The 26,697-nt window shown below is 41.3% G+C and overlaps 3 protein-coding genes across 10 annotated transcripts; 1 reads left to right on the forward strand and 2 right to left on the reverse strand.

The window, feature by feature from the left end:
• Window positions 1-3,801: 3,801 nt before the first annotated feature.
• Window positions 3,802-11,521, reverse strand: PIH1D2 (PIH1 domain containing 2). Of its 3 annotated transcripts, none has more exons than XM_084976022.1 (6): window positions 11,455-11,521; window positions 10,448-10,651; window positions 9,243-9,366; window positions 8,181-8,426; window positions 7,118-7,380; window positions 3,802-4,203 (listed from the first exon to the last, which is right to left on the reverse strand). In XM_084976022.1, the coding sequence occupies exons 2-6, from the start codon at window positions 10,622-10,624 to the stop codon at window positions 4,069-4,071; spliced, it is 945 nt and encodes a 314-aa protein (XP_084832148.1). In that variant the 5' UTR covers window positions 10,625-10,651; window positions 11,455-11,521; the 3' UTR covers window positions 3,802-4,068. The 3 variants fall into 3 exon arrangements, 2 of the variants coding, with proteins under 2 accessions (XP_084832148.1, XP_084832149.1); XR_014815234.1 differs by lacking the exon at window positions 3,802-4,203 and adding an exon at window positions 4,995-5,198 and having other exon boundaries at window positions 5,592-7,380; XM_084976023.1 differs by lacking the exon at window positions 9,243-9,366.
• Window positions 11,522-11,755: 234 nt separating this feature from the next.
• NKAPD1 (NKAP domain containing 1) lies at window positions 11,756-24,371 on the forward strand. Of its 6 annotated transcripts, none has more exons than XM_084976024.1 (6): window positions 11,756-12,387; window positions 13,008-13,084; window positions 17,053-17,153; window positions 18,910-19,059; window positions 20,477-20,530; window positions 21,675-24,371. In XM_084976024.1, the coding sequence occupies exons 2-6, from the start codon at window positions 13,016-13,018 to the stop codon at window positions 22,180-22,182; spliced, it is 882 nt and encodes a 293-aa protein (XP_084832150.1). In that variant the 5' UTR covers window positions 11,756-12,387; window positions 13,008-13,015; the 3' UTR covers window positions 22,183-24,371. The 6 variants fall into 6 exon arrangements, with proteins under 6 accessions (XP_084832150.1, XP_005667389.1, XP_003129895.1 ...); XM_005667332.3 differs by having other exon boundaries at window positions 21,678-24,371; XM_003129847.7 differs by having other exon boundaries at window positions 11,756-11,830.
• Window positions 24,287-26,613, reverse strand: TIMM8B (translocase of inner mitochondrial membrane 8 homolog B). Its single transcript, XM_003129849.6, has 2 exons — window positions 26,504-26,613; window positions 24,287-24,681 (listed from the first exon to the last, which is right to left on the reverse strand). The coding sequence occupies exons 1-2, from the start codon at window positions 26,585-26,587 to the stop codon at window positions 24,514-24,516; spliced, it is 252 nt and encodes an 83-aa protein (XP_003129897.4). The 5' UTR covers window positions 26,588-26,613; the 3' UTR covers window positions 24,287-24,513.
• Between the last annotated feature and the right edge of the window lie 84 nt (window positions 26,614-26,697).

Consider the following 26,697-nt stretch of genomic DNA (forward strand, 5'->3'; position numbering starts at 1 on the left):
AATTGTGTAATTCTGGGAGCAGAATTCTATAATTACATCCAAATTTAAAAATGCTTACAGACTTTAATAGTGAAACTGTGGAAGTAGAATTTTTCCCTCCAGATTAACTGATTACTTGCAAGTGAAATTAATTACCAGGATTTATTAGCTCAGATAACTTTGAAAAACTGTATCAAGTAACTGGAACAAGTGTACATATGTAAAATATGTTTCCTAGTGAGATAAGTGCCAAAATCCATTTATCACCAAGTTTTCTGTTTTAAAAGAGAGGAAGAGGAGTTCCCGTTGTGGCGCAGTGGTTAACGAATCCGACTAGGAACCATGAGGCTGCGGGTTCGATCCCTGGCCTTGCTCAGTGGGTTAAGGATCCGGTGTTGCCGTGAGCTGTGGTGTAGGTTGCAGATGTGGCTTGGATCCCGCATTGCTGTGGCTCTGGTGTAGGCTGGTGGCTACAGCTCCAATTGGACCCCTAGCCTGGGAACCTCCATATGCCGTGGGAGCAGCCCAAGAAATGGCAAAAAGACAAAAATAAATAAATAAATAAATAAATAAAAAAGATGCATTGGTGAATACTTTGGAGTGCTATAAGGTGCTATAAGGTGGTGACCAAAACAAAGTGGTCATTTTTACTTGGATAAAATGAAAAATATGGGGAGTTCCCATTGTAGCACAGAAGAAATGAACCTGACTAGTATCCATGAGGATGTGGGTTCAATCCCTGGCCTCACTTAGTGTGTTGGGGATCCGGTGTTGCCGTGAGCTATGGTGTAGGTCTCAGACGGCTCAGATCCCGAGTTCCTGTGGCTGTGGCATAGGCTTGCAGCTGTAACTCCACTTCAACCCCTAGCCTGGTAACATCCATGTGTCACAGGTGCAGCCCTAAAAAGCAAAAGAAAAATGTGTACAGAAAAGTATTCTGTGTTTTTCCACCCTAGTGTTGTCTCATGTAAAATAAGAAACCCCTAAAATTATTAAACAAAAAAATATTTAGGTTGTTTGCTACCTTATAATCCTAAATATTTTTTTTTTCCATTTTGTTAACAATTTGCCTTTTTTGGTGGGGGCCAGAGGCGCAATATTCAGGATAATAAAAATGAATTAGAAACATGACCACAATTTATGGCTTTCTGTTGAATTGATGTGTTTTAGTAAATATTTGGAATTACGACTATTTAAAATAAATCTGACCTTCCTTGTAATATGTAATATGTGGAGCTAGTCCCTGAAATTTAGGTCTTTTAGTGTTGAATCTATTTTTACACATTCATTGTTACATGGAGCACAAGTGACACTCCGTATATTCCACAAATATTTTCTCTGCTGTATTATTATGAAAGCAATTCGATATATTAATCTGACTTAGAGTGATTAGTAATTTTAGCCTGAACTGAAGGTTATATGGAAGGAACAAGCTTATCACAAGGGACCATATCAATATGAGCCACATATGGTTCAAATACATGAAACTTCAAAGATGATTCATTCTTTGCTAATGTTGATGGCTCTGTTGTTCCCTTGACAAAAAAATAAAAAGTTGCATTCTAATAAAAATTTTTCTGAGTTAAACATTAACCTGAGCTATAATCTAAATCTGGATTCATTCTATTTCTCTTATCAGAACTGGAAGAACAAAGGTTAGAAATAGTATTTTGGTTCAAATTAGGTTGTTTAAAAATTAAATGGTATGTTCAATGTGTCTGGTCTAGGATTTTTGATCTGTTTGTAATTATTTTTCACATCAGGTAATTTAAGACCAGAAACAGCTACGTACCTAAGTTCTTAATATAGATGCATTTTGAATTTATAGAGTTGATAAAATAAGGATTGAGTTTAGGAGGATATAATTAACATTTTAGGCTCAAGGGCTTCTTGTTGGGGTTTGGTACATAGTAAAATGAAAAGTGTGGTCTGGCTCTTTTAAATATTTTACTCCCTCATTGAGGTTTGTGAGTGGTTTCCCAGAGCATGGTCTACAAGACAAGCTGACCAGCGCAAGAGATGATAGGAATGGGTTGCAAGGAATACTCATCACCCAGTATTGCACAAGTTCTGGAATACATCAGAAGATAACCACTTCTGATAACCGATTTCTAAGATCAAGTTTGTAGAAAAACCTAGTATCTAAATCAAGAATAATCAATGTCCATCTCAGTTTTGAAGGGGAAGCTTTGGTAAGATTCAGATTTAAGCTACTCCACATTTCATCGTTAATGCTCTTCCTGGACAAAGTTTTGCTTTTTTAGAGAGGGGAAGGTAGAGATGTTATAAGTGAAAAGTATTTTGGAAAAGAACTAGGATATAAACTTCACATTTTAACATTAAGCATGTTTTTTTTTTTTTTTTTCTTTTCTTTTTTGGCTACCCCATGGCATATGGAGTTACTGAGCCAAGGATCAAACCTGAGACCCACACCTCAGTAGTTAGTTTCTTAACTCACTGTGCCACAGCAGGAGCGCCTAAAATTAATAATTTTAAATGAGACTTTATGTTGAATTAGTAATAATTATAAGGAAATATAAGGAAAGTTTTGTATCTAGAGAAGATAATTGAGGTATGTTTAAAGTTTGATATGAATGTTACTTAGGATATAAAAGATACTTTTTTATTGAACAACCATCTGACGACTTAGGTAAATGGGAGTTAAAAAAGTACATAACTTCTGGAGTTCCTGTCGTGTCGCAGTGGTTAACGAATCCAACTAGGAACCATGAGGTTGCGGGTTCGATCCCTAGCCTCACTCAGTGGGTTAAGGATCCGGCGTTGCCATGAGCTGTGGTGTAGGCTGCAGACATGGCTCAGATCTGGCATTGCTGTGGCTCTGGTGTAGGCTGGCAGCTGTAGCTCTGATCAGACCCCTAGCCTGGGAACCTCCATATGCCATGGGTGCGGCCCTAGAAAAGACAAAAAAAAAAAAAAAAAAAAAAAAATTATTAGAGGAAAGGCACCTATCCCAAAGTCAATTTGTTGTTCTTAAAATTGAGTGTATTTTGTGTCTTAAATGTAGTACCATCCAATTACTGTTACTGCATCACTGCATCTACTCTACAGAAAAGTCCATATCTGATATTAAAAGGTAGGCCTGGGAGTTCCTGTCATGGCTCAGTGGTTAACAAACCCGACTAGTATCCATGAGGATGCAGGTTCAGTCTCTGGCCCCATCCAGTTGGTTAAGGATCCGGTGTTGCTCTGAGCTGTGGTGTAGGTCGCAGACGTGGCTTGGATCCCGAGTTGCTTTGGCTGTAGTATAGGCCAGCAACTACAGCTCTGGTTCAACCCATAGCCTGGGAACCTCCATGTGCTGTGGGTGTGGCCCTAAAAAGACAAAAAAAAAAAAAAAAAAAAAAAGGTCTGGGTGGCTTGGACTCCTGCAATAGCTGTCCAAGAACTACAGATGTTCACAGAAGCAAAGGTTTGCATATTATTACATTGGTGCTGTATATGTATTGCTGGAGGAAACTCTGACTGCTAGAGCCTATCTTGGTAATAAACTTCCACAGTCTGGGATTTATTCCAGATGCAAAAAACTTGCTAGAGGAGTTCCCGTTGTGGCACAGCAGAAACAAATCTTAACTAGGAACCATGAGGTTGAGTGAGGGTTTGTTCCCTGGCCTGGCTCAGTGAGTTAGGGATCCGGCCTTGCCATGAGCTGTGGTGTAGTTTGCAGATCCAGCTCGGGTCCTGCATTGCTGTTGCTGTGGCCTAGGCCAGTGGCTACAGTTCCGAAACAAAAACAAACAAAAAATTGCTAGAGAAAAATTTTCAACCACTAAACCAAGAATTCTCACATAGGAAACAAATACATTTTTCTCAAATGATACTTAAGTTATTTAATATTACAGATAATCTTCATGACAGGTATACCATGAAATACTGTTTAGTAGTTTCTGCTTGATGCCAGAGTTTATTTGAGGAGAAAGAAAATTTTAAAAACAGTAGTAGCTGATGAGAAAATCTCATTCCATCAAAAGGAAATCTTAGAAAATATGAAATTAGTGTCTAAGATAAACCCCTTCACCCATGATGAAGGTCCTATAATTCACATGACTGCCACTGAAAACACAAAATATATTAGACCAATGGCATTATGACAATTAATGTAGCTTTCTCTTTGATAAATTTTGCTGTAGTCATTTCAGTATCCACAGTTTCTGGAAGATTCAGATGTAATCTGTACTTCCCGGAGACCTCAATCAATAAATCATCCTAAGAATAATAAATCAAGAGAGATTTCATTGAAAAGATGAAAATAGAAAAATATTTCCTGGTTAATATTTGTGTTACGGTGGCAGGGTGGGGGGGGGGGGTCCGCTGTGGCACAACAGGATGGGTGGCATCTCTGCAGCAATCAGATGCAGGTTAGATCCCCATCTTTGAAGGATCTGACCCCTGGCTCAGGAACTTCATATGCCTCAGGGCCAAAAAAGAAAAAAAAAACTGTATTATTGGGTTTTTATTCCCAGTTATTCACTCCTTTCCCACCAGAAGAGGATCCCTTTTACAGTGAATGAAGTTGCTGCTGTAAATTCCCGAGATTTTAAGGTTGTTATTGCTGCTCTATACATCCAAAGTTAACTGATACAGGATGGCTATCACCATCCTAAATTATATGGCATTGACTTTGGGGCTGATCAAACAGCAGGAAACTTTTTTGGACCCTGGAAAGATGGTGATCCATATTTTATGGTGACCTTAAAGCCCTTAGTAAAACTGTCACAATAATTTGGAAGACAAATAATGTACCTTGTTAATTTGTGGCTTTAGGTACAGAAGTGGGAAAATAGAATACTATTAGCATGCATTTGTTCTACTGGCCACAATAAACAAGGCACAACAAAAAGAGAAATTAGAATTTCCCAGTTTGCAAGTAGAACTGAAAGGGAATATACAGAGCCTAGAAATTCTAAGACTTGAGGAATGAAAAATTGAACTAGTTTTTTTTTTTTTTTTCCTTGTCTTTTTGCCATTTCTTGGGCTGCTCCTGAGGCACATGGAGGTTCCCAGGCTAGGGGTCTAAGCGGAGCTGTAGCCGCCGGCCTACGCCAGAGCCACAGCAACTTGGGATCGGAGCCGCATCTGCAACCTACACCACAGCTCACAGCAAGGCCCGATCGTTAACCCACTGAATAAGGGCAGGGATCGAACCTGCAACCTCATGGTTCCTAGTCGGATTCGTTAACCACTGCGCCACGACAGGAACTCTGAACTAGTTTTTTATTCTCAACTAGAAAAGGATAAAATTGATAAATTATTACTTTTTTTTTTTAATCACCAAAGGCTGATTAAGATTGCCTAGAGGTGAAGACTAAATCGCAAGTTAAAATCTTTGTTAATATCTCTAACTGGATGAAAGTGGACCTATTAAATCTTTACATCTGACCTAGATCACAGCAATTAGGTCAAAAGAGACAGGTCACTAAAAAATGGATGTGTCTACCGCAGTGGCTTGGGCTGCCGCTATGTCGAGGGTTTGATCCCTGGCCCAAGAAATTCCCACATGCCACAAACGCGGCCAAAAAAACCCACAAAAAACAAAACCCTAGATATGTCCAAAGATGAATTGTGAGGAGTTCCCATTGTGGCTCAATGGAAACAAACCCGACTAGTACCCATGGGGATATGGGTTCAATCCCTGCCCTTTCTCAGTGGGTTAAGGATCTGGTGCTGCCTCAAGCTGCGGTGTAGGTCTCAGACAAGGCTTGAATCTCATGTTACTGTGGCTGTGGTGTAGGCTGGCAGCTGTAGCTCTGATGTGACCCCTAGGCTGGGAACTTCCATATGCCATGGGTGTGGCCCTACAAATAAAATGAATTGTGAGGTATAGCACCCTTTGGAATCTGAAATAAAGTGCTCCCAGCCTGGATTAAAACTAATTTAACATAACCTTTTGACCCCAACATTCCATGAGCAGAAAACAGGCTGAGCAAGCTGCTTAGCACCTAATGAGGGCATATTCTTCAATGCTCTTTTTAAATGTAGCTAAAATAGATTATGAAAAAAGAAAAAGAAACGAACCCCCAAAACAAACAAGCAAAAAATGTCCCAAAGAATGGAACACGATGGAACTAGGAGGCTAGGTCATCAAGAAACCTTGTCACAAGACCTCTACCTTCAAGAAAGGGACCCTCACAATATCTGCCTACCAAGATTTCAGAATTGCTGTGTACCTACAGTGACGACTGCGTGTCTTACGTTTTTCCCACTTCTGAATTTAGTCTGTTAACTGGGTTATCCCTTCTCCATTCCATATTGCATGGTGCATGGGATTCCAGGAACTTGAATCTTTTGTCTTTGTAGTTCATAGGTCTCAGGCTATGATGGCAAAATCTTGTACTTGCGAATCTGATACTGGGATTGGAAGAGTTTTTCTTGGGGAAAGAAGCAAATATTTGACCAAGAGGGTGAACTGATAGACTGTAGGATTTTTGCCAATTATTATTATTTTTTTCTTTTTAGGGCTGCACCTGTGGCATATGGAAGTTTCTGGGCTAGGGACTGAATGCAAGCTATAGCTGCAACTGCTGGCCTATGCTACAGTCACAGCAATGTGGGATCTGAGCTGCATCTGGGACCTACACCACAGCTCATAGCAGTACCAGATCCCTAACTCACTGAGTTAGGCCAGGGACTGAACCCATATCCCACGGACACTGTGTCAGGTTCTTAACCTGATGAGCCACGATAGAAACTCCTGCTGCTAATGATTTACTCTTCTAAGAGGATTATACATCCTTGCCATGTAACTTTCAGTGACTACTTGTGAGAAGAATATTCCTTCCAGCCCTACTGATGTAGGACTTGGTCTTATGATTTACTTTGATCAACACAATGGGAATAAAAGTAATACATCCCACATATGAGTGGAAGTTTTAAGATCCATTGCATGGTTTGGCCATTTCTATTTTCCTTCTTCCATGAGAATGGCATATCTCAACTGGGAATTGTTCACAATTTTACCTTGTACCTCGAAATGTGCAACAGTCATAGAGCAAAGCAGGCTGAGCTTACATGTAACCTAAGCAAATTACTGTCAGCCACTGAGATTGTGGAGTTTGTTACTACAGCATAATAGGATGAATACTGACTGATTCAAATTTGCAGTATTATATATTCAACTTACCTTAGAAACACTAAGGTCACAGAGAGATACTGAATTAACACCAGGTAATTCAACTTTTAATTCAATTTTCAGAGGTTTCTCATTCTGATTGGCCACAATTTTTAATTCATAGGTTGGTCTCTTCATCTCCTCTTTGATCTCTGTACTGGAAATCTCTTCTATCAGACATCCTGTTTTACCTGAAACTTGGTCTTTCGGCAGTAAAAGTTGAGGAAACTCATCTGGATTACTCATAGTACTGCTTATCTGTTCAAGGGTTAGTTCTTTATGAAAAAAAAATGAGGAGTGAAATAAAATTAATCAACAACATGAACTGTAATAGACACAGGGTTAACTAAGAGGGCAGATAAAGCTGCAATTAAATTATTTTGGGGAGTTCCCATTGTGGCTCAGTGGTTAACGAATCCAACTAGGAACCATGAGGTTGTAGGTTCGATCCCTGGCCTCGCTCAGGGGGTTAAAGCTCCGGTTTTGCCATGAGCTGTGGTGTAGGTCGCAGACACGGCTCGGATCTGGGCATTGCTGTGGCTGTGGTGTAGGCCGGCAGCAACAGCTCTGATTAGACCTCTAGCCTGGGAATATGGAAGTTTCTGGGCTAGGGACTGAATGCAAGCCATATGCCTAGAAAATACAAAAAAAAAAAATTATTTTGGGATTCTTAAATCAAAAAATTCTTAGACCAAAGAATCTGGTTAAACATTTGGATTTTTTGTTTTGTTTTGTTTTACTTTTTTAGGGTCACACATGCGGCATATGGAAGTTCCCAGGCTAGAGGTCGAATTAGAGCTACAGCTGGCAGCCTACGCCACAATCACAACCATTCTGGATCCAAGCTTCATCTGCGACCTACACCACAGCTCATTGCAACAGTGGATCCTTAACTCGCTGAGCAAGGCCAGGGATTGAATCCGAATCCTCATGCATACAAGTCGGATTCATTACTGCTAAGCCCCGACCAGAACTCTCATCTTTTAAAATCTAGACTTCCAGTTTGCAAAATGTACACAGGATGCAAAAAATATTTTAAATCAGTTTAATTTTCCTTTTACACTCACTAACTTACCTTTTCTCATTTTCTCTGTTAAATCCCTAGGATCACTTTGAATTCCCATAAGATTTTGTTTCATTCTGTGAATGCTTCCTTTTATTCTAAATTTGGTAATATTGTAAGAGTTTGAGAGAGTGAATTGGAGTTGTTCCTCAATGCATTTCATGGCCATCAGTATTAATTGATCTTTTTTCACTTGGTCCTTTTCTGCTACCTGGAGAACATCAGGATTGTAGGCAACATCGATGACTGTGTAAACATCTGTGTGTGTAATTCAGAGGGTGTGAAATGAAGACAATTTGTTTCACTAATGATATTATTAGGTAACACATTAAGCCACATCCTGATAAAGCTAGAAAAGTATAAATTCTCTACCTATATTTTCAGAGACAATCACAATAGTGCTATATATACCAAATTATAAATAAAGCATTTTATTTATTTATTTGCTTTTTAGAGCAGTGCCTGGGGCATATGGAAGTTCCAAGGCTAGGGGTCAAATCAGAGCTACAGCTGCTGCCCTATGCCACAGCCACAGCCACTTGGGTTCCAAGCCACGTTTGGGACCTACACCACAGCTCACAGCAATGCCAGATCCTTAACCCACTGAGTGAGGCCAGAGATTGAACCTGCGTCCTCCTGGATATTAGCCTGATTCACTTCTGTGCCACAATGGGAACTCCTCTTGGCATTTTATATAGGTTAAACACAGTTTGCATTATTAGAAAATTAAACAGCATTCAATTTACACAATGAAACACCTATTAGTCATTAACTATATTATGAACAAATAAAATAGGTAATGCCAAGTAAAATCTGGTCCATGATTATTCCCAATAAAAAATTTAAATTGTGGAGTTCCCGCTGTAGCACAATGGCGTCAGTGCTGTCTCTGCAGTGGCAGGACGCAGGTTCCATCCTAGGCCCAGCACAGTGGGTTAAGGATCTGGTGTTGCAGCTGCAGTGTAGGTTGTAATTGTGGCTCAGATCTGCTCCCTGGCCCCGGAACTCCTTATGCTGTGGGGTGGCCACGAAAAAAAATTGTTTTAAATTATGCTTTCCCATGCTTCTATGTACCTGATGTCTCAGACATATCTTCTGGTCGGCCAATACTTAGAGGGACTGGATGACTGGTTGATTGGGGAGCTGGGATCCTTTTCCACTCACATAGGTTTATAAAAAGTATTTTTTCTTCCGGTTTCTAGAAAGCAAATAATTTTGCATATTTCAAAACCTAGTTTTTAAATTTTAAGATAATACCCTATGGAGTTCCCGTTGTGGCTCAGTGGTTAACAAACCCAACTGGTATCCATGAGTATGTGGGTGCAATCCCTGGCCTTGCTCAGTGGGTTAAGGATCCCGTGTTGCCATGAGCTGTGGTGTAGGTTGCAGGCTGTGATGTAGCCTGGCACCTGTAGCTCATTTGGACCCCTAGCCTGGGAACCTCCATATGCCTTGGGTGCCACCCTAAAAAGACACACACACACACACACACAAAATTTAAAATAATATCCTCAAGGTAAACTAATCACTGAATTTGAAGAGTGAGAACTTTAGGCTCCAAGTAAGTCATTTCATGTATTAAAACTGCATTTGAAAAATTGTAAGAAATTATCGTTACCCTATTTCTCTAAGCTACTGGACTTTCATCAAGCATCCAGTTGCCATTCCCAGAGGAAGTGGGAGGAGAGAGTAGGAACTGAGCCAAGCAGCTGTTCCAGTTGAATTTGACCCTATTCCACCACTTCCTTACCTCCCCAACTAAATAAGTTCTCTTCATTTGAAAAACCTCCAACTCTGTTTTTCTCTATTAAATATTTACCTTTTATTTTCATTCTAGCAGGAAATGGTTAATTTTGAGATCTCCAAAATGTGTCAGATATGAATTTCCCATTCTTACTCCTTTAACACAATCGTCCACACTACATTTAATTTCTTTTTTTCTTTTTTTTGGTCTTTTTTAGGACCACACCCATGGCTTATGGAAGTTCCCAGGCTAGGGGTTGAATCAGAGCTGTAGCTGCTGGCCTACACCACAGTCACAGAAATGCTGGATCCTTCACACACTGAGCGAGGCCAGGGTTTGAACCCACGTCCTCATGGATACTAGTCAGGTTCATTACCACTAAGCCACGAAGGGAACTCCTTAATTTCCTTTTAGAGTGGAAGTTTCTCTCAAGTTTTGTGTTGAAGTAGCAATAGCTAAGGGTAAGTCATTCTCTGGTTACTCCAGGACCATCTAATTCAGGATTTCCCTTTCTCTGGGCATCAACTCTACATACCAGGATCCTGGTTTGCAGACAGAGCCATGGTTCTGGGGCCGCACAGAGCTGTTTCCCCTCTTTCAGCTGCTGTTGAATGAACTTCTCATAGCTCTCAGGGTTACTTTCAGCCAGATCATCTAGAAGGTTCCAGAGTTGAGTAACTTGGGTGAGCAGACCTTTTGAGGATTTCTCCATGATTGAGATGAATTAGGCCTCTTAAATCTGTGGAAAGACATTTGAGGGAAAAAAGGTCTACTGATTCATTTATTTTTGGGGGGAGGAGGAATACGTCAGGAATTGTTTTGTTGAAGTTAGCAACTATCCTTAATACCTGTGTCTAAAAGACTGTGGCTCAGCACCATTTTATCTTTTCCTTATTCTCTAATTATCTAGTACCACTTCCTACATTCTCAAGATGTTCCCTCAGATAATAAGGCCTTACCTCTGTCTAGAGCCTCAAAAACCCTAAGGGGACAGAGTAATCTTTTAAAGTTTGGATTTCCTGGAATTTTCTTGTTCCAGTATCCTGGTATTAGCTAAGTGGTGCCTATCCAGTTCCTTTATTTGCTAGAGGTGTGCTGTGGATTGAAGGCTACACAAGACTTCCTCAATCTTTGGTATAATCTAGTAGTTAACAGCATGGACTCTGCAGACAGAATGCCTAGAATTCCAGTTTTAGCTCTATCCATCACTTACTAGCTGTGTGATTTGAGCATTTAATTTACATACATGTATCAGTTTATTCCCCTCTAAATGAAGACAATAATACCTATCTCGTAGGGTTATCGTGAGGATTAAGTAAGGTAACACAGAGAGGCTGAACACTTGCTAAGCCTTACATAAGAATAGTAATATTCTCTCCATGACTTGAGGTAACCTTCCTCCCTCCTCCTTCCCCTCAATGGAGACGTGTCCCATAGCATCGACAGAATGAGGAAAAGAGTAAGTTTGGGTTGCCTGAACACTACAGGAAGGTTAGACTAAAAGGGAAATGTAACTGTCTTTCCAGAGGTCGGCAAACCCACCTCCTCTCTTGGTTTCCTGACAAACCGCGACGCCTGTTACCGGGGTAACCATCTTGGTACAACATCTAATTGGGTCCGGGAAGCTCCAGGCAGAAAGTTCTTTTTACACCTAGTTCCGGAATCTTCTCCTTCTGGTGCTGGGCTTGCTTTCTGGCTGAGCCCGACCCACTTCTTTTCCAGGAGGGCGCTCACCTCCCTTTCTGCACCTGTTGACCTCTACAGTGTCCTGGAAACCCTCCTGTGGGAGTCTCTGTGACTCCTGTTGGTGGGAAGAATTTCTTAGGGGCACGACTTCCGGCCTGAAAAGGAAGTCGGCTTACTTCTCCCCCAGATCCCTTCCTCCCCCTGCCCCCGTCACGCGAGGCTGCGGCGCACGGTATGGGTGTGTTTGTGTGTGTTTCTGTGGGGAGGGTGTTTGGAGGGAAGGTTACCGGGAGCTCCGCGGCCGCTGGGGGGCAGGGGTGCCGGTGACGAAGATGGGGGTATTTTCTGTGTCTTCCACTTGGAAGCCTCAATCCCCTCTTCAGCCACTCTAGGTACTTTTTGGGGCCCAGTCGAGGGGCGTCCCCGGCCAAAGCGTCCCCATCCTTTTGGGAAGGCGGAACCCAACCTCGGGGCCGTCCCAGAGGAGCGTGAGCGGGGAGTGCGCTAGCCAACTTGGCCGTCCGGATTCCGAGCCAGAGCAGCCTCCGGCCTCAGTCCGGAGAAAAATCTGCCTGTCGGCCTGGGCTGGGGAGAGGCGGCGGTGGCGAGGCCCACGGGTGAGGGCGGAATAACCGGTGGGAAGGCTGCGTTTTCACGAAGGACTCGGGTGAAGCTGCAGAGCTGCCTTTGAGCCCTGACTCCTTGGCTTCCTGGGTCGGAGGAGATCTTGTAATGGAGTGGTTCTTCGTCTCACACTAACAAGATGCCTGATTTCCTCAGGATCAAGGGGTGAGTGAGCGGTGGGGTGGTTGCACAAAGCCCTTGCTGGCTACACACGTGAATATCCCTGTCCTCTGTTTTTTGGAGGTTTCTGTCCAAAGTAGAATATAAGATACCCTTGAATGGAGAAATTTAGGGCATCTCGGCATTCGATGTTTTTAGACGTCAATTTTTGTTACTGTTGACATTTGTTTCGCTGACATTCTCAAATCTAGGTATTTACTTAATTGCAGACTAATTTTGGGATTCAAAAACTGGTTTCTAATCTAGACCTCGTTTGCCTTGGAATATGTGGCCTGGGGCAAGTTATAGCTTTAAGAGAATTTCACCTACGAAATAGGAATGAAGATACCTGCCTCATCTAAAACAATTACTTTGAGAATTAAATGATGTTCCTCAAAGCACTTAATTTGGTGCAGTTTGAAAGAACTCCAGTGGTCATTACCTCCTTTCGTCCTCACATTGGTGTGGTCAGGTGTTTTCCCCTTTAGTGGTGAAGGAAAAACTATTCTGCACGACCTGTGACTTCAGTGATTTTCCCTTTAACTCATGCTTTATTAAAACACAGTAATAAAAAATAAGGTAACATAGTGAATTATTATTAAAAGTTACTTATCGATTCATTTCAGATTGAAGAATGTCCCGAGTTCCCTTGGGGAAAGTCCTCCTGAGGAATGTCATCCGGCACACAGATGCTCACAATAAGGTGAGAGGTCCAACCTTGTGATTCCTCTTGCTTAATGAGGGCATACAGTGTGCCGTAAATTATTTTGGTACAGTTGGGAGATACATGATAAATCAAATAGAATTAGAATATAATTTGATAAGTATAATGGAGACATATACAAAGTGCTTTCATGCACTGAGGAAGGAATAATGAAATCTGCCTTGGGGAATTAGGAAAGGCTTCATAGAATGGGTGGTATTTGAGCTTCTGATATTTGAACTGGTTCTTGATGAGCAGGCTCTAGTGTACCAGGTGGAAAACATTATTCAGGGCAGAGGGAAAGTCATGCACTAGCATATACAAGGAGCGTAAAGAACTTGGGGCAAGAGATTGTATGTATCCAGAGAGAAGAGAAGGGGGACCAGGGGCGGGGGGGGGATGGCAGAAGATGAGGTCTGAGTGGTAAATTACAGTTAGATTTTGGTGCTTAGAGATTAGACTTTTTCCTCGAGGCAGAAAAGAAACCATCACATTTTTTGTGTTTGTTTTAATTTGTTATGAGAATTTTTTTTTTAAATGTCTTTTTCTTTTCTTTTTTTGTGTGTTTTTGCCATTTCTTGGGCCGCTCCCGCCACATATGGAGGTTCCCAGGCTAGGGGTTGAATCGGAGCTGTAGCTGCCTGCCTATGCCAGAGCTACAGCAAAGCGGGATCCAAGCTGTGTCTGCAACCTACACCACAGCTCACGGCAATGCCATATCCTTAACCCACTGAGCAAGGCCAGGGATCGAACTTGCAACCTCATGGTTGCTAGTCTGATTTGTTAACCAGTGAGACACGACAGGAACTCCATAAAAATGTCTTTTTCTTTTTACTGCCACAACTGTGCCATGTGGAATTTCCTGGGCTAGGGGTCAGATCGGAGCTGCAGCTGCTGGCCTACGCTGCCATAGCAGCACTGGATCCTCAACCCACTGAACAAGGCCAGGGATCAAACTTTCATCCTCAGAGTTCCCGTTGTGGCTCTGATTAACGAATTCGACTGGGAACTATGAGGTTGCGGTTCGATCCCTGGCTTCACTCAGTGACTTAAGGATCTGGTGTTGCCATGAGCTGTGGTGTAGGTCGCAGACGTGGCTTGGATCCCAAGTTGCTGTGGCTGTGGCATAGGCCGGCAGCTGTAGCTCCGATTAGAGCCCCTAGCCTGGGAACCTCCATTTGCTGTGGGTGCAGCCCTAGAAAATACAAAAAAAAAAAAAAAGAAAAAACCTTGCATCCTCATGGACACTATGTATGGTTCTTAAGCCACTGAGCCACAATGGGAACTTCTTTAATTTTTTAAAAAAATTTAAAAATTTAAGAAATTTTTAAAAAGTATCATTGAGCTACAATGTTGTGTCAGTTTCTGATGTACATCAGTGTTCAGTTTTAGATAAGTGTATTCATATATATTCTTTGTCATATTATTTTCAATTATGGCTATTAAATATGTTAAATATAGTTCCCTGTGTAATATAGGAGGACCTTGTTGTTTATCTGTTTTATATATAGTAGTTTGTATATGCTAATCCCAGACTCCTAATTTAGCCTTTCCCCATTCCCTTTCTCCATTGCTAATCATAAGTTTGTTTTCTGAGGGAGTTCCCATTGTGCCGCAGTGGAAATGAATCCAAATAGGAACCCTAAGTTTGTTTTCTATGTCTGTGAGTCTGTTTCTGTTTTGTTAATAAGCTCATTTATGTCATATTTTAGATTCCACATATAAGTGATAGAGTATTTGTCTTTCTCTTTCTGACTTACTTTGCTTCGTATGATAATCTCTAGGTCCATCCATATTGCTGCAAATGGCATTATTTCCTTCCTTTTTAATGGCTGAGTAGTTTTCCATTGTGTGTACATACCACAGCTTCTTTATTCATTCGTCAGTGGACATTTAGGTTGCTTCCATGTCCTGACTACTGTAAACAGTGCTGCTATGAACTTTGGGGTGCATGTATCTTTTTGAATTAGAGTTTTCTCCCAATATATGCCCAGGAGTGGAATTGCTGGATGACATTGTAACTCTATTTTTAGTTTTTAGACAACCCTCCATACTGTTTTTCGTAGTGGCTGACCATTTTACATTCCCAGAAATCATCAAATGTTTTTAAGCAGAGCTTGACATGGTCATATTTGTATTTTAGAAAGATGATTTGTTAGTTGGGTAGAGGGTAGATCAGATGGGGCGAAACAGTAGAGAGACCATTTAGGAGGCATTTGCAATGTTCTAGGTGAGAGAAAACAGTGACAGTAGGGATGAAGATGAGGAATTTAGGCAATAGAGTCCAAAAAACTTAATGATCGATTGGATGATAGTGATAATTAAGGGGTCAAATATAACCACCTTCTGTGACTGAGGGAATGATGATCATGCATTAATTGAGATGGGGGTCAAGAGAAAAGAGACAGGTATGTTGGAAGAAGTAATTAGTCTGATTCTGAACCTGTTGATGGTGAGGTGCTTACAAGCTGTCCAAACAGTTGGAAATTCATACTTAGAGGAAAGGAGAAAAGTTGAGGCTGGATTTAAAGGCTTGGGAATTACTCATATGTAGGAAGCGGTAGTGGTCATGAGAGTAGATGAGGTCACCTAGGAGAGCACATTCAGTGAAGCGACGGCCAAGGACCCTTGTTTGGTTTTCTTTGGTGAACTTTACAACTCCTAGTTTGATCATATGTTATTACCGTCATATCACTTGATACTTTGATTGTGAGTGAGGGTATAACTATTACCTAAGCAGTCTCTGTAATTGTGTTAAACCACTCGTTAGATGATTGGCTTAGAGTTGAAAGCAGTGGCTTAAAAAGATAAATCTAGCACAGATATAATAATATTACAGGAGGACTTAGAAAACAAAATGATTTATTGCTCTTTGTTTTTTTTTTTTTTGTTTTTTAGGGCCACACCCGAGGCATATGGAGGTTCCCAGGCTAGGGGTCCAATCAGAGCTGCAGCTGCTGGCCTGCACTGTAGCTCACAGCAATGCTGGAGCCTTAACCCTCTGAACAAAGCCAGGGATCCAATCCGCAACCTTGTGGTTCCTAGTTGGATTTGTTTCTGCTGCACCACGACGGGAACTCCAAAATGATTTATTATTCTTTGGGCATCTATGCTCTGCTCAGATTTTATTTTGTTTTTCTTTATTTTTCCTTTTTATGGCCGCATCTGCAGCATATGGAAATTCCCAGGTAAGGGATTGAATAGGAACTGCAGCTGCCAGCCTATGCCACAGCTACAACTATGTGGGATCCAAGCTGCATCTGTGACCTCCACTGTTGCAGCATGTGGCAGTGCCAGATCCTTAACCCACTGAGTGAGGCCAGTGATCGAACCTGCAATCTCAGGGACACTCTGTCAGATTTTGAACCCTCTGAATCACAGTGGGAACTCCCTGTTTTGCTTTGTTTTTAACCAAAATTATTATGTTGTGAAAAGAGACTTAGCCTAGGAAGTTTAAAGACCTGTTCTTACTAGCTTTTTGACTTTGGTAAAAAAAAAATCTCTGAGCATTTGTTTCTTTTCAGTAAAATGTAATAATGGGACAGAACACGTAAATCAGCAATAATGGAAAAAATAAAAATCATTATAAAAATATAGTAATGGTACTTTGCTTTCTTCATAAGATTGCCTAAAGTTCAATAGAGATGATACAATTAAAATCGTAAAGCATTGTAGAAATGTGAAGGATTATCATTTGCTTATTGCAGCATAATTACAATTAAAAAGGTGATAAATATGTGTAGGGGTTAAAAAGCTCTTTTGTTGCTGTAGAATTCTACATATTTGAGATTTACTAAGTTGGATTGTTTAACCACTCAGGAGAAATCAGAATTTGTTTTCAAGGTACCTGATCAAAAAACAGCCTGTAATCCAATAATTAGTACAGACTGTATTTTCAGTTGCTTTGCTGTTCTGTAAAGTGTTATTTTTAGTAATTTTTATTTCTTTCCTTTAAAAAAAAAATCTAGATTCAGGAGGAATCAGATATGTGGAAAATAAGAGAACTGGAGAAACAGATGGAAGATGCTTACCGGGGCACCAAAAGAAAAATGTTACCCAGCAGTTCAAGGTGAAGTTGGAGTTCTGAGAACCAAAATAATTCTCATCTTATTCAGAATCATTAACCAGTAAAACATTGTGGTATGCTAAAGATAGATGAATTCAGTTCTGTGAGTCCTCAGGCCTTTCCTCTTTCATAAATCTAGAGTCAAACAAAGGTAGTGGCTACGGTGCATGTGGCCCCATTCTTCTTTGCAGTGGAGAACTTAAAAAATTCTGCCTTGAATAATTGTATACATTTAGCATTCTGTGGATTCTGACCTTACCTGGCGGCTTTTAACTTAAGATTTTCTGTGGGTCTCTTATGGTCACTTGGCTGATGATTCACCCCTCTCCCCCGTTAGTCTCATTTTCTCTCTCTCAGCCTTTTCTTTACTCCATCTACCTACTATCTTGGCCAAGTCACATGGCCTTTCATATTACCATCTTAATAATTTGAGTGTGAATGTGAAGGAATTATACAGGCTTGATTGTCTTACCTGTGAAGGTATAGGAATGTCTAAGTATTGGGAATATGTTCTGGACCTCATATGCCTGTTAATGTGAAGCTGTGTGTATGAAAAATGATAGTGGTAAGGCTGATTTCTAAAGTCACCCATGGAAATAGTTAATAGTGAAATATTTAAGGAGAGTGAGTGCCTAGGAAGTGTGTGGACTTTAGCGTGTGATTGGCTGTGTGTGAATGGCTTTGGATAAGAAAGTATTTAGGGTATCCATGGTAAAGAAGGCAGAGTCTCAACATAAATATCTTTTCAGTCTTTTCTCTCTGAAGTTGGTCCTTTGAGAATTTGGAAGCATTTAGTGCAGATGATTTGTTTTGTATTGGTTATTCACTTCCAAATAACATTGCCAGGAACAAAATATTTTTCTTTTGGAGTGGACTATTAATGCCTGTTAAAACATAATCTTTTTAGGAGCAGGTTTCTGATTGTCTCATTTGCCATTATATTCCCAGCAGCTGGAACAGTGCCTGGCAAATAGGAGGCCCTTAAACTTTGATAATCGATTAGGTGGCTTAGTGGCTGGGTAGTGGATGTTGTAAACACAGGCTAGATCAGGGCTTCTTAACTGTTTTTATACCCCAACATACTCATGGGGTCTGCCTTGCTTCTGTTGTTGCTGTGACCTAACTGTAGCAGGTTGCTGGTTTCTAAGAAAGGGAGTATATTTCAGAATCTCTAGGGCACTTTGAAGTTTTCCCAGCTGTTATTTTGCTCTGCTCCCTTCTTTGAGAATCAGTGAGTGAGGACCAGCATGCCACAGTCCAAAAGTTATTTCATTTATCACTGCAATAGGATGGGTAGTAATGACCATATTTTCGTTTGAACAACCATACAAATTAATAGGAACAGATCATGTTTAATTTTTTTTTTTTTTTTTTTTTTTTTTTTTGCTTTTTAGGGCCTAACCCAAGGCATGTGGAAGTTCCCAGGCTAGGGGTAGAATGAGAGCCGTAGCCTCTGGCCTTTGCCACAGCTCCAGCAACTCGGGATCTGAGCTGCATCTGTGACCTACACCACAGCTTATGGCAATGCCGGATCCTTAACCCACTGAGCGAGGCCAGTGATCGAACCCACATCTTCATGGATTCCAGTCGGGTTTGTTACTGCTGAGCCACAACGGGAACTCACAGAAAAATTGTTTTTTTTTACCTTTAAGTATTAAGTTGTTTTGGTCTCCCCATAACTTGTTTAATGAGTTTTGTGTATGATATTCCATAAAGTAACCTCATAGATTGCTTCTAAAAATTCTCTTTTCTCTTATAGCCGGATGCGTAGTGATGGTTTTGATGAAGAAAGTCAAAGAGACTATTGGAGGCCAAAGAATGAAATTTCTGGGGTACTGGATGATGATTTTCTTAAGGCTAAATCCTGGAATAAGAAGCTGTATAATTATGAAGCTAACATGCCAGACAGGTTTGTGACTAAATTCTTGTCAACATTTAATGATATTTGGGCAGAGAATGTATATATATATATGTGTGTGTGTGTGTGTGTGTGTGTGTTTTTGTTTTTTTTTTTTGTCTTTTGTCCTTTTAGGGCTGCACCCACGGCATATGTAGGTTCACAGGCTAGGGGTCCAATGGTAGCTATTGCTGGCAGCCTGCGCCACAGCCACGGCAATGCTGGATCCTTAACCCACTGAGCAAGGCCAGGGATCGAACCCGCAACCTCATGGTTCTTAGTTGGATTCATTTCCACTGCGCCACGACAGGAACTCCGAGAATGTATACTTTTAAAAATTAATTTTCCCTGCAAAAACTTACACAGAAATGTTCATAGCGTAATTATTCATAATGGCCAAATAAGTGGAAATGCAGATGTCTATCAGCTGATGAATGGACAGACATGGTGTAGTATATGGAATGGTAATAGAGTGTTATTTGGCAGTAAAAGGAATGAAGTACTGATCCATGCTACAATATGGATGTACCTTGGAAACATGCTAGACGAAAAAAGCCAGACCCCAAAGGCCACTTATTATATGATTCTATAGAGATAGAAAGTAGATAGTGATTGCCATGGGCTACAGGAAGGGGAAGAATGGAGAGACTGCTAATAAATAGCAGTCTATTAGCTATTTTCTTTTCGGGGTGTTGAAAATGTTCTGAAATTAGATGATTGGTGATGGTCATGGCTGAATATTCTAAAAGCTACTGAATCATACAGTTTAAAAGGGTGTATTTTATGGTATATGAATTATATCTCAATAAAGTTATTTAAAAAAGTTGTCCTGGAGTTCCTGTCATGGCTCAGTGGTTAATGAACCTGACTAGTATCCATGAGGATGTGGGTTCAATCCCTGGCCTTGCTCAGTGGGTTAAGCATCCAGCATTGCTGTGAGCCGTGGTGTAGGTAACAGACGTGGCTCAGATCTGGTGTTGCTGTGGCTGTGGTGTAGGCTGGTAGCTACAGCTCCCATTTGACCCCTGGCTTGGGAACCTCCATATGCTGTTAAGTGTGGCCCTAAAAAGATAAAAAAAAAAAAAATTTGTCCCAAGGTAGATAATAGCATTATGTTATGGAGTGTTTTTGGAGAAGTACTTCACAGATGAGGAGAGTCTTAAGATTTCTTCAGTGGTTCTTAAGGAAGAGAATGGCAGGTTCTCTTACAAATGGACCAAGGAATCCTTTGTTTCTGAAATGGCAGTGTACAGTACAGCAGATGTAACCAAATTACTGAGTTGTAAATGTGGCATTGGCTCTACCGTAACTCTTTTTCTTTGTGTCCGTGTATGTATGTATGCACTCTTAATTCTGTTTAATTTGTCTTGATTTTTTAAAAATGTATGCATTGCTTTAACAGTACATGTAACAAAATGTCACCTTACAGATGGGGTCACAGTGGATATAAAGAGTTATACCCTGAAGAATTTGAAACAGACAGGTAAGGCAGATAGGTTTATTGAAAAAAAAAAAATGCTGGAAAGTAGTACAAAGTCTGACCTATAAATTGACTTCCTGATTTTTACAAAGTATATGACATTTTGCCATTAAAAATATAACCAAAGAGTAGTTCCCATTGTGGTTCAGCGGTAACCCAACTAATATCCATGAGACCTGGGTTCAATCCCTGGTCTCGCTCAGTGGGTTAAGGAGCCAGTGTTACCATGAGCTGTGGTGAAGTTTACAGACACAGCTCAGATTCCGAGTTGCTGTGGCTGTGGCATAAGCTGGTGGCTACAGCTGTAATTCTACCTCTAGCCTGGGAACCTCCATATGCCACTTTGAGTGCAGCCCTAAAAAGACAAAAAACAAGCAAACAAACGAACAAATAAAAATGTAAGAGCAATTTAGTTGGGAGGCAGGACAAGTTGTATTTCGCCTCTCCCTGAATAGAATGTAGATTTATTTATTTATTAGTTTGTTTATTTTAAAGTGGCTTCATCACTGGCACTTGGAAGTTCCTGGGCCAGGGATTGAATTGCAGCCAGTGTGGGATTCTTTAACCTACTGCACTGGATTGGGGATCAAACCTATGCCTCACCAGTGACCCAAGCCTCTGAGGTTGGATTCTTAACCCACTGTGCCATGGCAGGAACTTTATATAGCATGTAGATCTTTTTTCTTTTTAGGGCAGCACCTTTGGCACATGAAGTTTCCGGTCTAGGGGTCTCATCAGAGCTGCAGCTGCCAGCTTCTGCCACAGCCACAGCAACCTGGAATCTGAGCCACATCTGCTGCCTACTCTGAAGCCCTTGGCAATGCCAGATCCTTAACCCACTGAGTGAGACCAGGAATTGAACCTGCATGCTCATGGATAATAGTCGGGTTCTTAACCCACTGAGCCATAATGGGAACTCCAGCATGTAGATTTTTATATGTAGTATTCCATATAGTAACTCAGTATGGCCGATTAAATGTTGTCTTCATTTTAAAGATAAGGAAACAAAAACTCAATGATAAAGTCTCATAGTAGCCTTAGGTCAAAGCTTTGATTTAAAATCAGGTGTTAACTTCAACTTCCCATCTAGAAAGCAGAAACTACATGTTTTATTTTCTATAGTAAAGCAGTTTTTTTTTTTTATTAGTAGTGATCAGCAAGATATTACCAATGGGAAAAAACCATCTCCCCAAGTAAAATCATCTACCCATGAATCTCACAAACATAAGAAGTCGAAGAAATCCCACAGAAAAAAGCAGAAAAAAAAGTCACACAAAAAACAGAAGAAAAGCAAAAAGGAAGCCACAGATATAACAGCAGATTCCTCAAGTGAGTTCTCAGAAGAAACTGGGGCTTCTAGTACCAAGAAAAGGAAACAACCACATAAGCGCAAGAAAAAATCCAGGAAAAAGTCTCTCAAGAAATCTGCTTTATTCTTAGAGGCAGAAAGTGACACTTCCCAGTCAGATGATTCTGCATCCAGCAGTTCGGAGGAAAGTGAGGAAAGAGACACTAAGAAAACCAAAAGGAAAAAGAGAGAGAAAAAAGTTCACATCCCTGTAGCTAACAGTGAAATTCAGGAGAGGACAAACAAACGCACAAATTGGAAAGTGGCTACAGATGAGAGGTCAGCGGAGAGTTCAGAGGATGACTAAATGAGAAAGAAACATTCTTTCGTTTCCTGTGTGACTCTGGATATTTACAGCTTTTAGACCTTAGGGCTTTGCCAGAGACTGTGTTGCTCAGCACAGGGGGCCCAAGGTCGCAGCTGTCCTGTGCCACCTCTGTACCTTCTGACAGACTTCTTGTCTTCTCTTTTGGCCTGTTAAACTTGATCCTTTTATTGTTAATAGGGAATGTTATTTTGTTATGAAGGTTTCTTGAAGAGATTATTTTTCGTGATTAATCACATTTAGGGTAGAGCGCATATGCAGGATATTAAAGGACCCAGAAAGCTGAATCCAGTTATGACCTGGGTATACCAGTTGGAATGTTGAATTTGGGGAAAGCAGGGGCTGGGGTCAAGAGATGGATTGGAACTAGTACTGTATAGAATGGTAAGGGAACATCGTGTTGCTCTCATCTGTTTATATAGCAGGTGCCACAACTTGACTTTGTCTTCAGCCTTGGTGCTTTGATCTTTCTGTATTTTGGCCTGTCAGGTGTGGCCCAAGTTTACTTAATGAGGAAGTGAGCATAAGAACAAACATTCATGGTTAACATCCATACAGAGCTGTTATTTGTAGACACTAAGGTTTTTTGTTGTCAAACATCCCTGCTGGACAGGGTCTGTGAGTACACTGAATATACCCTTAAACATGGTAATTGGATAGTAAAAGGTTTTCTTAGTTCCAATGTTGTTTATTGCCTAAATGGACTTAGGTTCAAAATTATTTCTTCAGTTGTCTTAGGCAAGTTCTAACCAAGTAGGGAAGAATTAGGCATCAGTCGTGCTGTCTAGTAGTGCTCTGAACAGGATTCAGGGCAGCAACTGCTATTTAATTTTGTCTCCCTTATTCATTTCTTACCTGTTAATGAACTTTAGGTTTTCCCTGAAACTAGGTTCAATCAGTTTCAAAATGAAATAGGCTTCTCAGGGACATATCCATTTCTTCCTAGTCTGCCTTTGGATTAAAGCACCAAGCAGAGAACTTACTTCCCTTTGCTGTATACTGTGATCCCTACTATGTTAATTCTTAAGAAGCCAAAATATTACTAGAAGGCTGGCAGAATACAAGTGAATGTTTTCATAATGGAGTATCAAGTAACATTGTTTTTTCCTGGTTATCACTTCATGGGAGGAGTTTAAAAGTTTAAAAACAGTAGACTTTTTGTTCTTGGTTCTGCCACTCATTGGTTGGTTATGAGGTCTGAAGGTAAGTCAACCTCCCTGACCTTCCCCATGAGTAATAGACAAATACTTGATGTTAGCATGATAGGGTAAGACACCAGCAACAGAATATAACTGATAGCATTTCATGAAATGATATTTTGTAGTTCTGAACTATTAAATTTATTCTCTTTACAGAACAGATTTCTAATAAAATACTTAGTCATAAAATACATGGTTGGCCAGAGGTTCCCTACCCCCTTGATTATAAGCAGGTGCTACCTTTTGGGATATTTATTTGAAACATTAATACTTCAGTAATCAATACTCAATTGTTGATATTCTATGGTGTTATATTTTTGGGATTAGCAGGGGCTCAAGGAGGGAAGAACAGTCTGTAATTACTACCTCTTAAACCTGAAGCAATTGTTTTGTTATTAGAGCAAGTGAGATCTTTGTGGAAAGGAGTTTTCAGCATGGGTTTTGTTTTTTAGCATGGTTTCTGTGCTATAAAAGTAGTGATTCTCTGCACAGACTCAGGAAGATGGGCCAGTGGAACAAAGGCATCTCTTGGAAGTTGGTTGTTGGGTCTTGACCTTCCCTTCCTCTCACACTAGCAGGCCTCTTTCCCAGTGAATACACATCTTGTCTGTTTTTTGCCCCTCCCCCGCCCCCATTTACCTTTTCTTGGTCATGTATAAGCAATAAAGCTGTTTTCTGTTCCTCACCTTTCTCAACCCCATATTTTCTTCCTTTCCTTAGGCTAAGGATTTGATGGTTCTTCTAGTCCCCTTAAATATGGCTTAGGGTGGCTCTTCAAAACGTAAGCTCTCCCATTTGCACTACTGGCCTTGGAACATAGTTATTTCTAGTGTTCCTGCCAATCAGATCTATGTATTAAATCCTAAAATGAGATTAAAAAAAAAAAGTTGGAGAACTCACATTTATTGAATAACTTGTTGTGATACAAGGTGGAATTTCTGAATTCCAAATAAATAAATCTCACTTTTTGAACATTCGATCTGTTACTTTTTAGCACCAACAGGCTTGGTAATAGCCTGAAGTTGACAAAAGGTTGACAGTCTTTCCCCACTGGTTCTTCAATCTGCTTAAAAATAAGTCCTTTGCTGCTTCTGTCATTCTCTCAGGGGATGGCCTACTGCCCTCCTTTCTGTACAATCTGGGCAAACCGACTGGTGATAGCAAGAGTGGTGTCAATGAAGCGGTCCACGCAGCTAGAGAGACAATTTTCAGTGCGAGAGTCTAGGCGATTCCCCGGCTTCTCCACACATTTATCCCAACATAGCTCCATGAAGTGATGCACCTAAGAAGAAAGAATAACAGTAACCACTGGGGTCTGCAGACAGGCCAAACTGCTAATTTTCTAATTTCATCTTCTGTCACCCGATTAAATCATTCTTTCTTTCCTCACTTCCTAATTTGTCACCAGTATGGTCCAGATCCTCATCCCTACATTGCAACAATCCTTTTACCCTCTCCTTTTCTATTTTTCTCCTCCTTGGTAATTAAAGAAGTATTTTCCATCAAGTCACTCCAGTATTGGCCAAATGCATCAATTTCTGTCAGCCACTCAGGGCATATTATTTAACCCCACTCCATACTGATGGGGGTCCACACACATACTCAACATTACTCTTCATACTGCCGGAATGCCCTCCCTAAAGATTTTTTAAATTTTCTAATTGTATCCAGTCCCCATTTGCAAAATTTCAGGCAGGATCAATATCTTTTATATATATACGTCTTTAAAATTTTAGGGTGGTCTTTTTTAGGGCTGAACCCGTGGCACATGGACGTTCCCAGGCTAGGGGTCTAATTGGAGCTGTAGCTGCCAGCCTACACCAGAGCCACAACAACATGGCATCTGAGCCATGTCTGCAACCTACATCACAGCTCATGGCCACGCCAGATCCTCAACCCACTGAGCAAGGCCAGGGATAGAACCCGCAACCTCATGGTTCCTAGTCGGATTCATTAACCACTGAGCCACTATAGGAACTCCACCTTTTATATTCTTAAACTAGCCCCAGTGAAAAATGGTGAAGTATGGAACCAATTAACTCTCCCAAACCACTGCACCTATCTCATTCCAAAACTATTTCTAGTAGTTACTATTTTTTTTTTTTTTTTTACGTGGAGGTGGGGTGGGGGCTCATGGACATATTTGAGAATCCGATAAAGGTTATGGATCTAATCTACGGAAAAATGCACAAACAGGCACAGAACATGTGTGCATGTTCACAATGTTCACGACCCAGACTTTTTTTGCCACTCCTGCGACATACGGAAGCTCTCCTGGGCCAGGAATCGAACCCGAGTCACAACCGAATCCCTAACCGCTAGGCCACCAGGGACAACCAGGAGCCAGAGATTTCTAACGAGGGTTCGCACTACTACCGTGAACCCTCCCCTTCCCACCACCCCACTCCTCCCCAAAAAGAGGAATAACAATTTACAGAGGGCCATTTAACTATTTTGGGAGGCTGGGAACTAAACATTCAGTCTATCCCTTCTGCGGTCCTAAAAGACGACTTTCACCTCCATTTAAGAGGCGCGGTTAACTAACTGAACCAAAGCCATGCAGCCAGTAAAGGACCACGCCAGGGTCTGAAACATGCCTAAGGGGCTACAAAGCTCTGGTTCTAAATAGTCTAGAGTGACGACTTCAGAGCCCACCTTTTTCTAATAATTCTCTACTGCTTCGTTTTCAAATTCATTACGGCATATGAGCCTCACCATCAACAGTGAGGCAGCCGGCGACTGCGAAATCAAGTCCTACGGTGGATGAGTGTTTTGTCTACGGGCACGGGCCCTGTAAAGAGCAGACAGGATTATAACCCGAATCTTCCGAATGCCAGCCTAGATAGACCGCGTCCAAACTAAGCTCCCGTGTACTTGCCTCGCCGGAAATTTTCTTCCCCCCACGCTAGGTGTGCTTAGCGGGCAACTGAACACTATGGGTCACCAGTGGCAGGATTGACTCGTTACTTTGGTGAAGGAAACCCGGCGCTGCAAGGACGGAGCCTCGGGCGGCCGCTTCGCGCCGCCAGCGTTCGGAACTCCGCGGGTGCCGGGGACCTGTACCTGACCCGCCTTCCTTCTCACACTGGTTCCCGTCCCCAAACCTGTGCAGTGAACTGCGCCTTCTGCTGTTCGGCCGCCACCAGGCGCTGCAACTCGGCCTCGTCCGCCTCACCCAGCTCCGCCATCTTCCGCGTCAGCCTCGCGACCTTTCGTCGGATCTGTGTGCGCCTGTGCAGCGGGCGCGTGCCGACCCCCGACTTCCGGTTCATCGGCGCTTTTCTTTTCTTTGGTCGTT

Source organism: Sus scrofa, chromosome 9 (assembly GCF_054392235.1).
Source record: "Sus scrofa isolate SSC_HxYL_T2T_F1_AM1 chromosome 9, Sscrofa_HxYL_maternal_Yorkshire_Landrace_v2.0, whole genome shotgun sequence".
In the NCBI taxonomy this organism is placed as follows: Eukaryota; Metazoa; Chordata; class Mammalia; order Artiodactyla; family Suidae; genus Sus; species Sus scrofa.

What these genes read in the sequence shown, in the direction of transcription:
- PIH1D2 (XM_084976022.1), bottom strand. Translation starts at nt 10,624, where the DNA reads ATGGAGAAATCCTCAAAAGGTCTGCTCACCCAAGTTACTCAACTCTGG. An exon ending in GTCTGCAAACCAGGATCCTG is followed by an intron (nt 9,367 to 10,447) that starts GTATGTAGAGTT and finishes TTTGCTTTCTAG; the next exon opens with AAACCGGAAGAAAAAATACT. An exon ending in GTGACCTTAGTGTTTCTAAG is followed by an intron (nt 4,204 to 7,117) that starts GTAAGTTGAATA and finishes TATTATTCTTAG; the next exon opens with GATGATTTATTGATTGAGGT.
- NKAPD1 (XM_084976024.1), top strand. Translation starts at nt 13,016, where the DNA reads ATGTCCCGAGTTCCCTTGGGGAAAGTCCTCCTGAGGAATGTCATCCGG. An exon ending in ACACAGATGCTCACAATAAG is followed by an intron (nt 13,085 to 17,052) that starts GTGAGAGGTCCA and finishes AAAAAAATCTAG; the next exon opens with ATTCAGGAGGAATCAGATAT. An exon ending in ATGTTACCCAGCAGTTCAAG is followed by an intron (nt 17,154 to 18,909) that starts GTGAAGTTGGAG and finishes TTTCTCTTATAG; the next exon opens with CCGGATGCGTAGTGATGGTT.
- TIMM8B (XM_003129849.6), bottom strand. Translation starts at nt 26,587, where the DNA reads ATGGCGGAGCTGGGTGAGGCGGACGAGGCCGAGTTGCAGCGCCTGGTG. An exon ending in AGGCGCAGTTCACTGCACAG is followed by an intron (nt 24,682 to 26,503) that starts GTTTGGGGACGG and finishes CTTTCTTCTTAG; the next exon opens with GTGCATCACTTCATGGAGCT.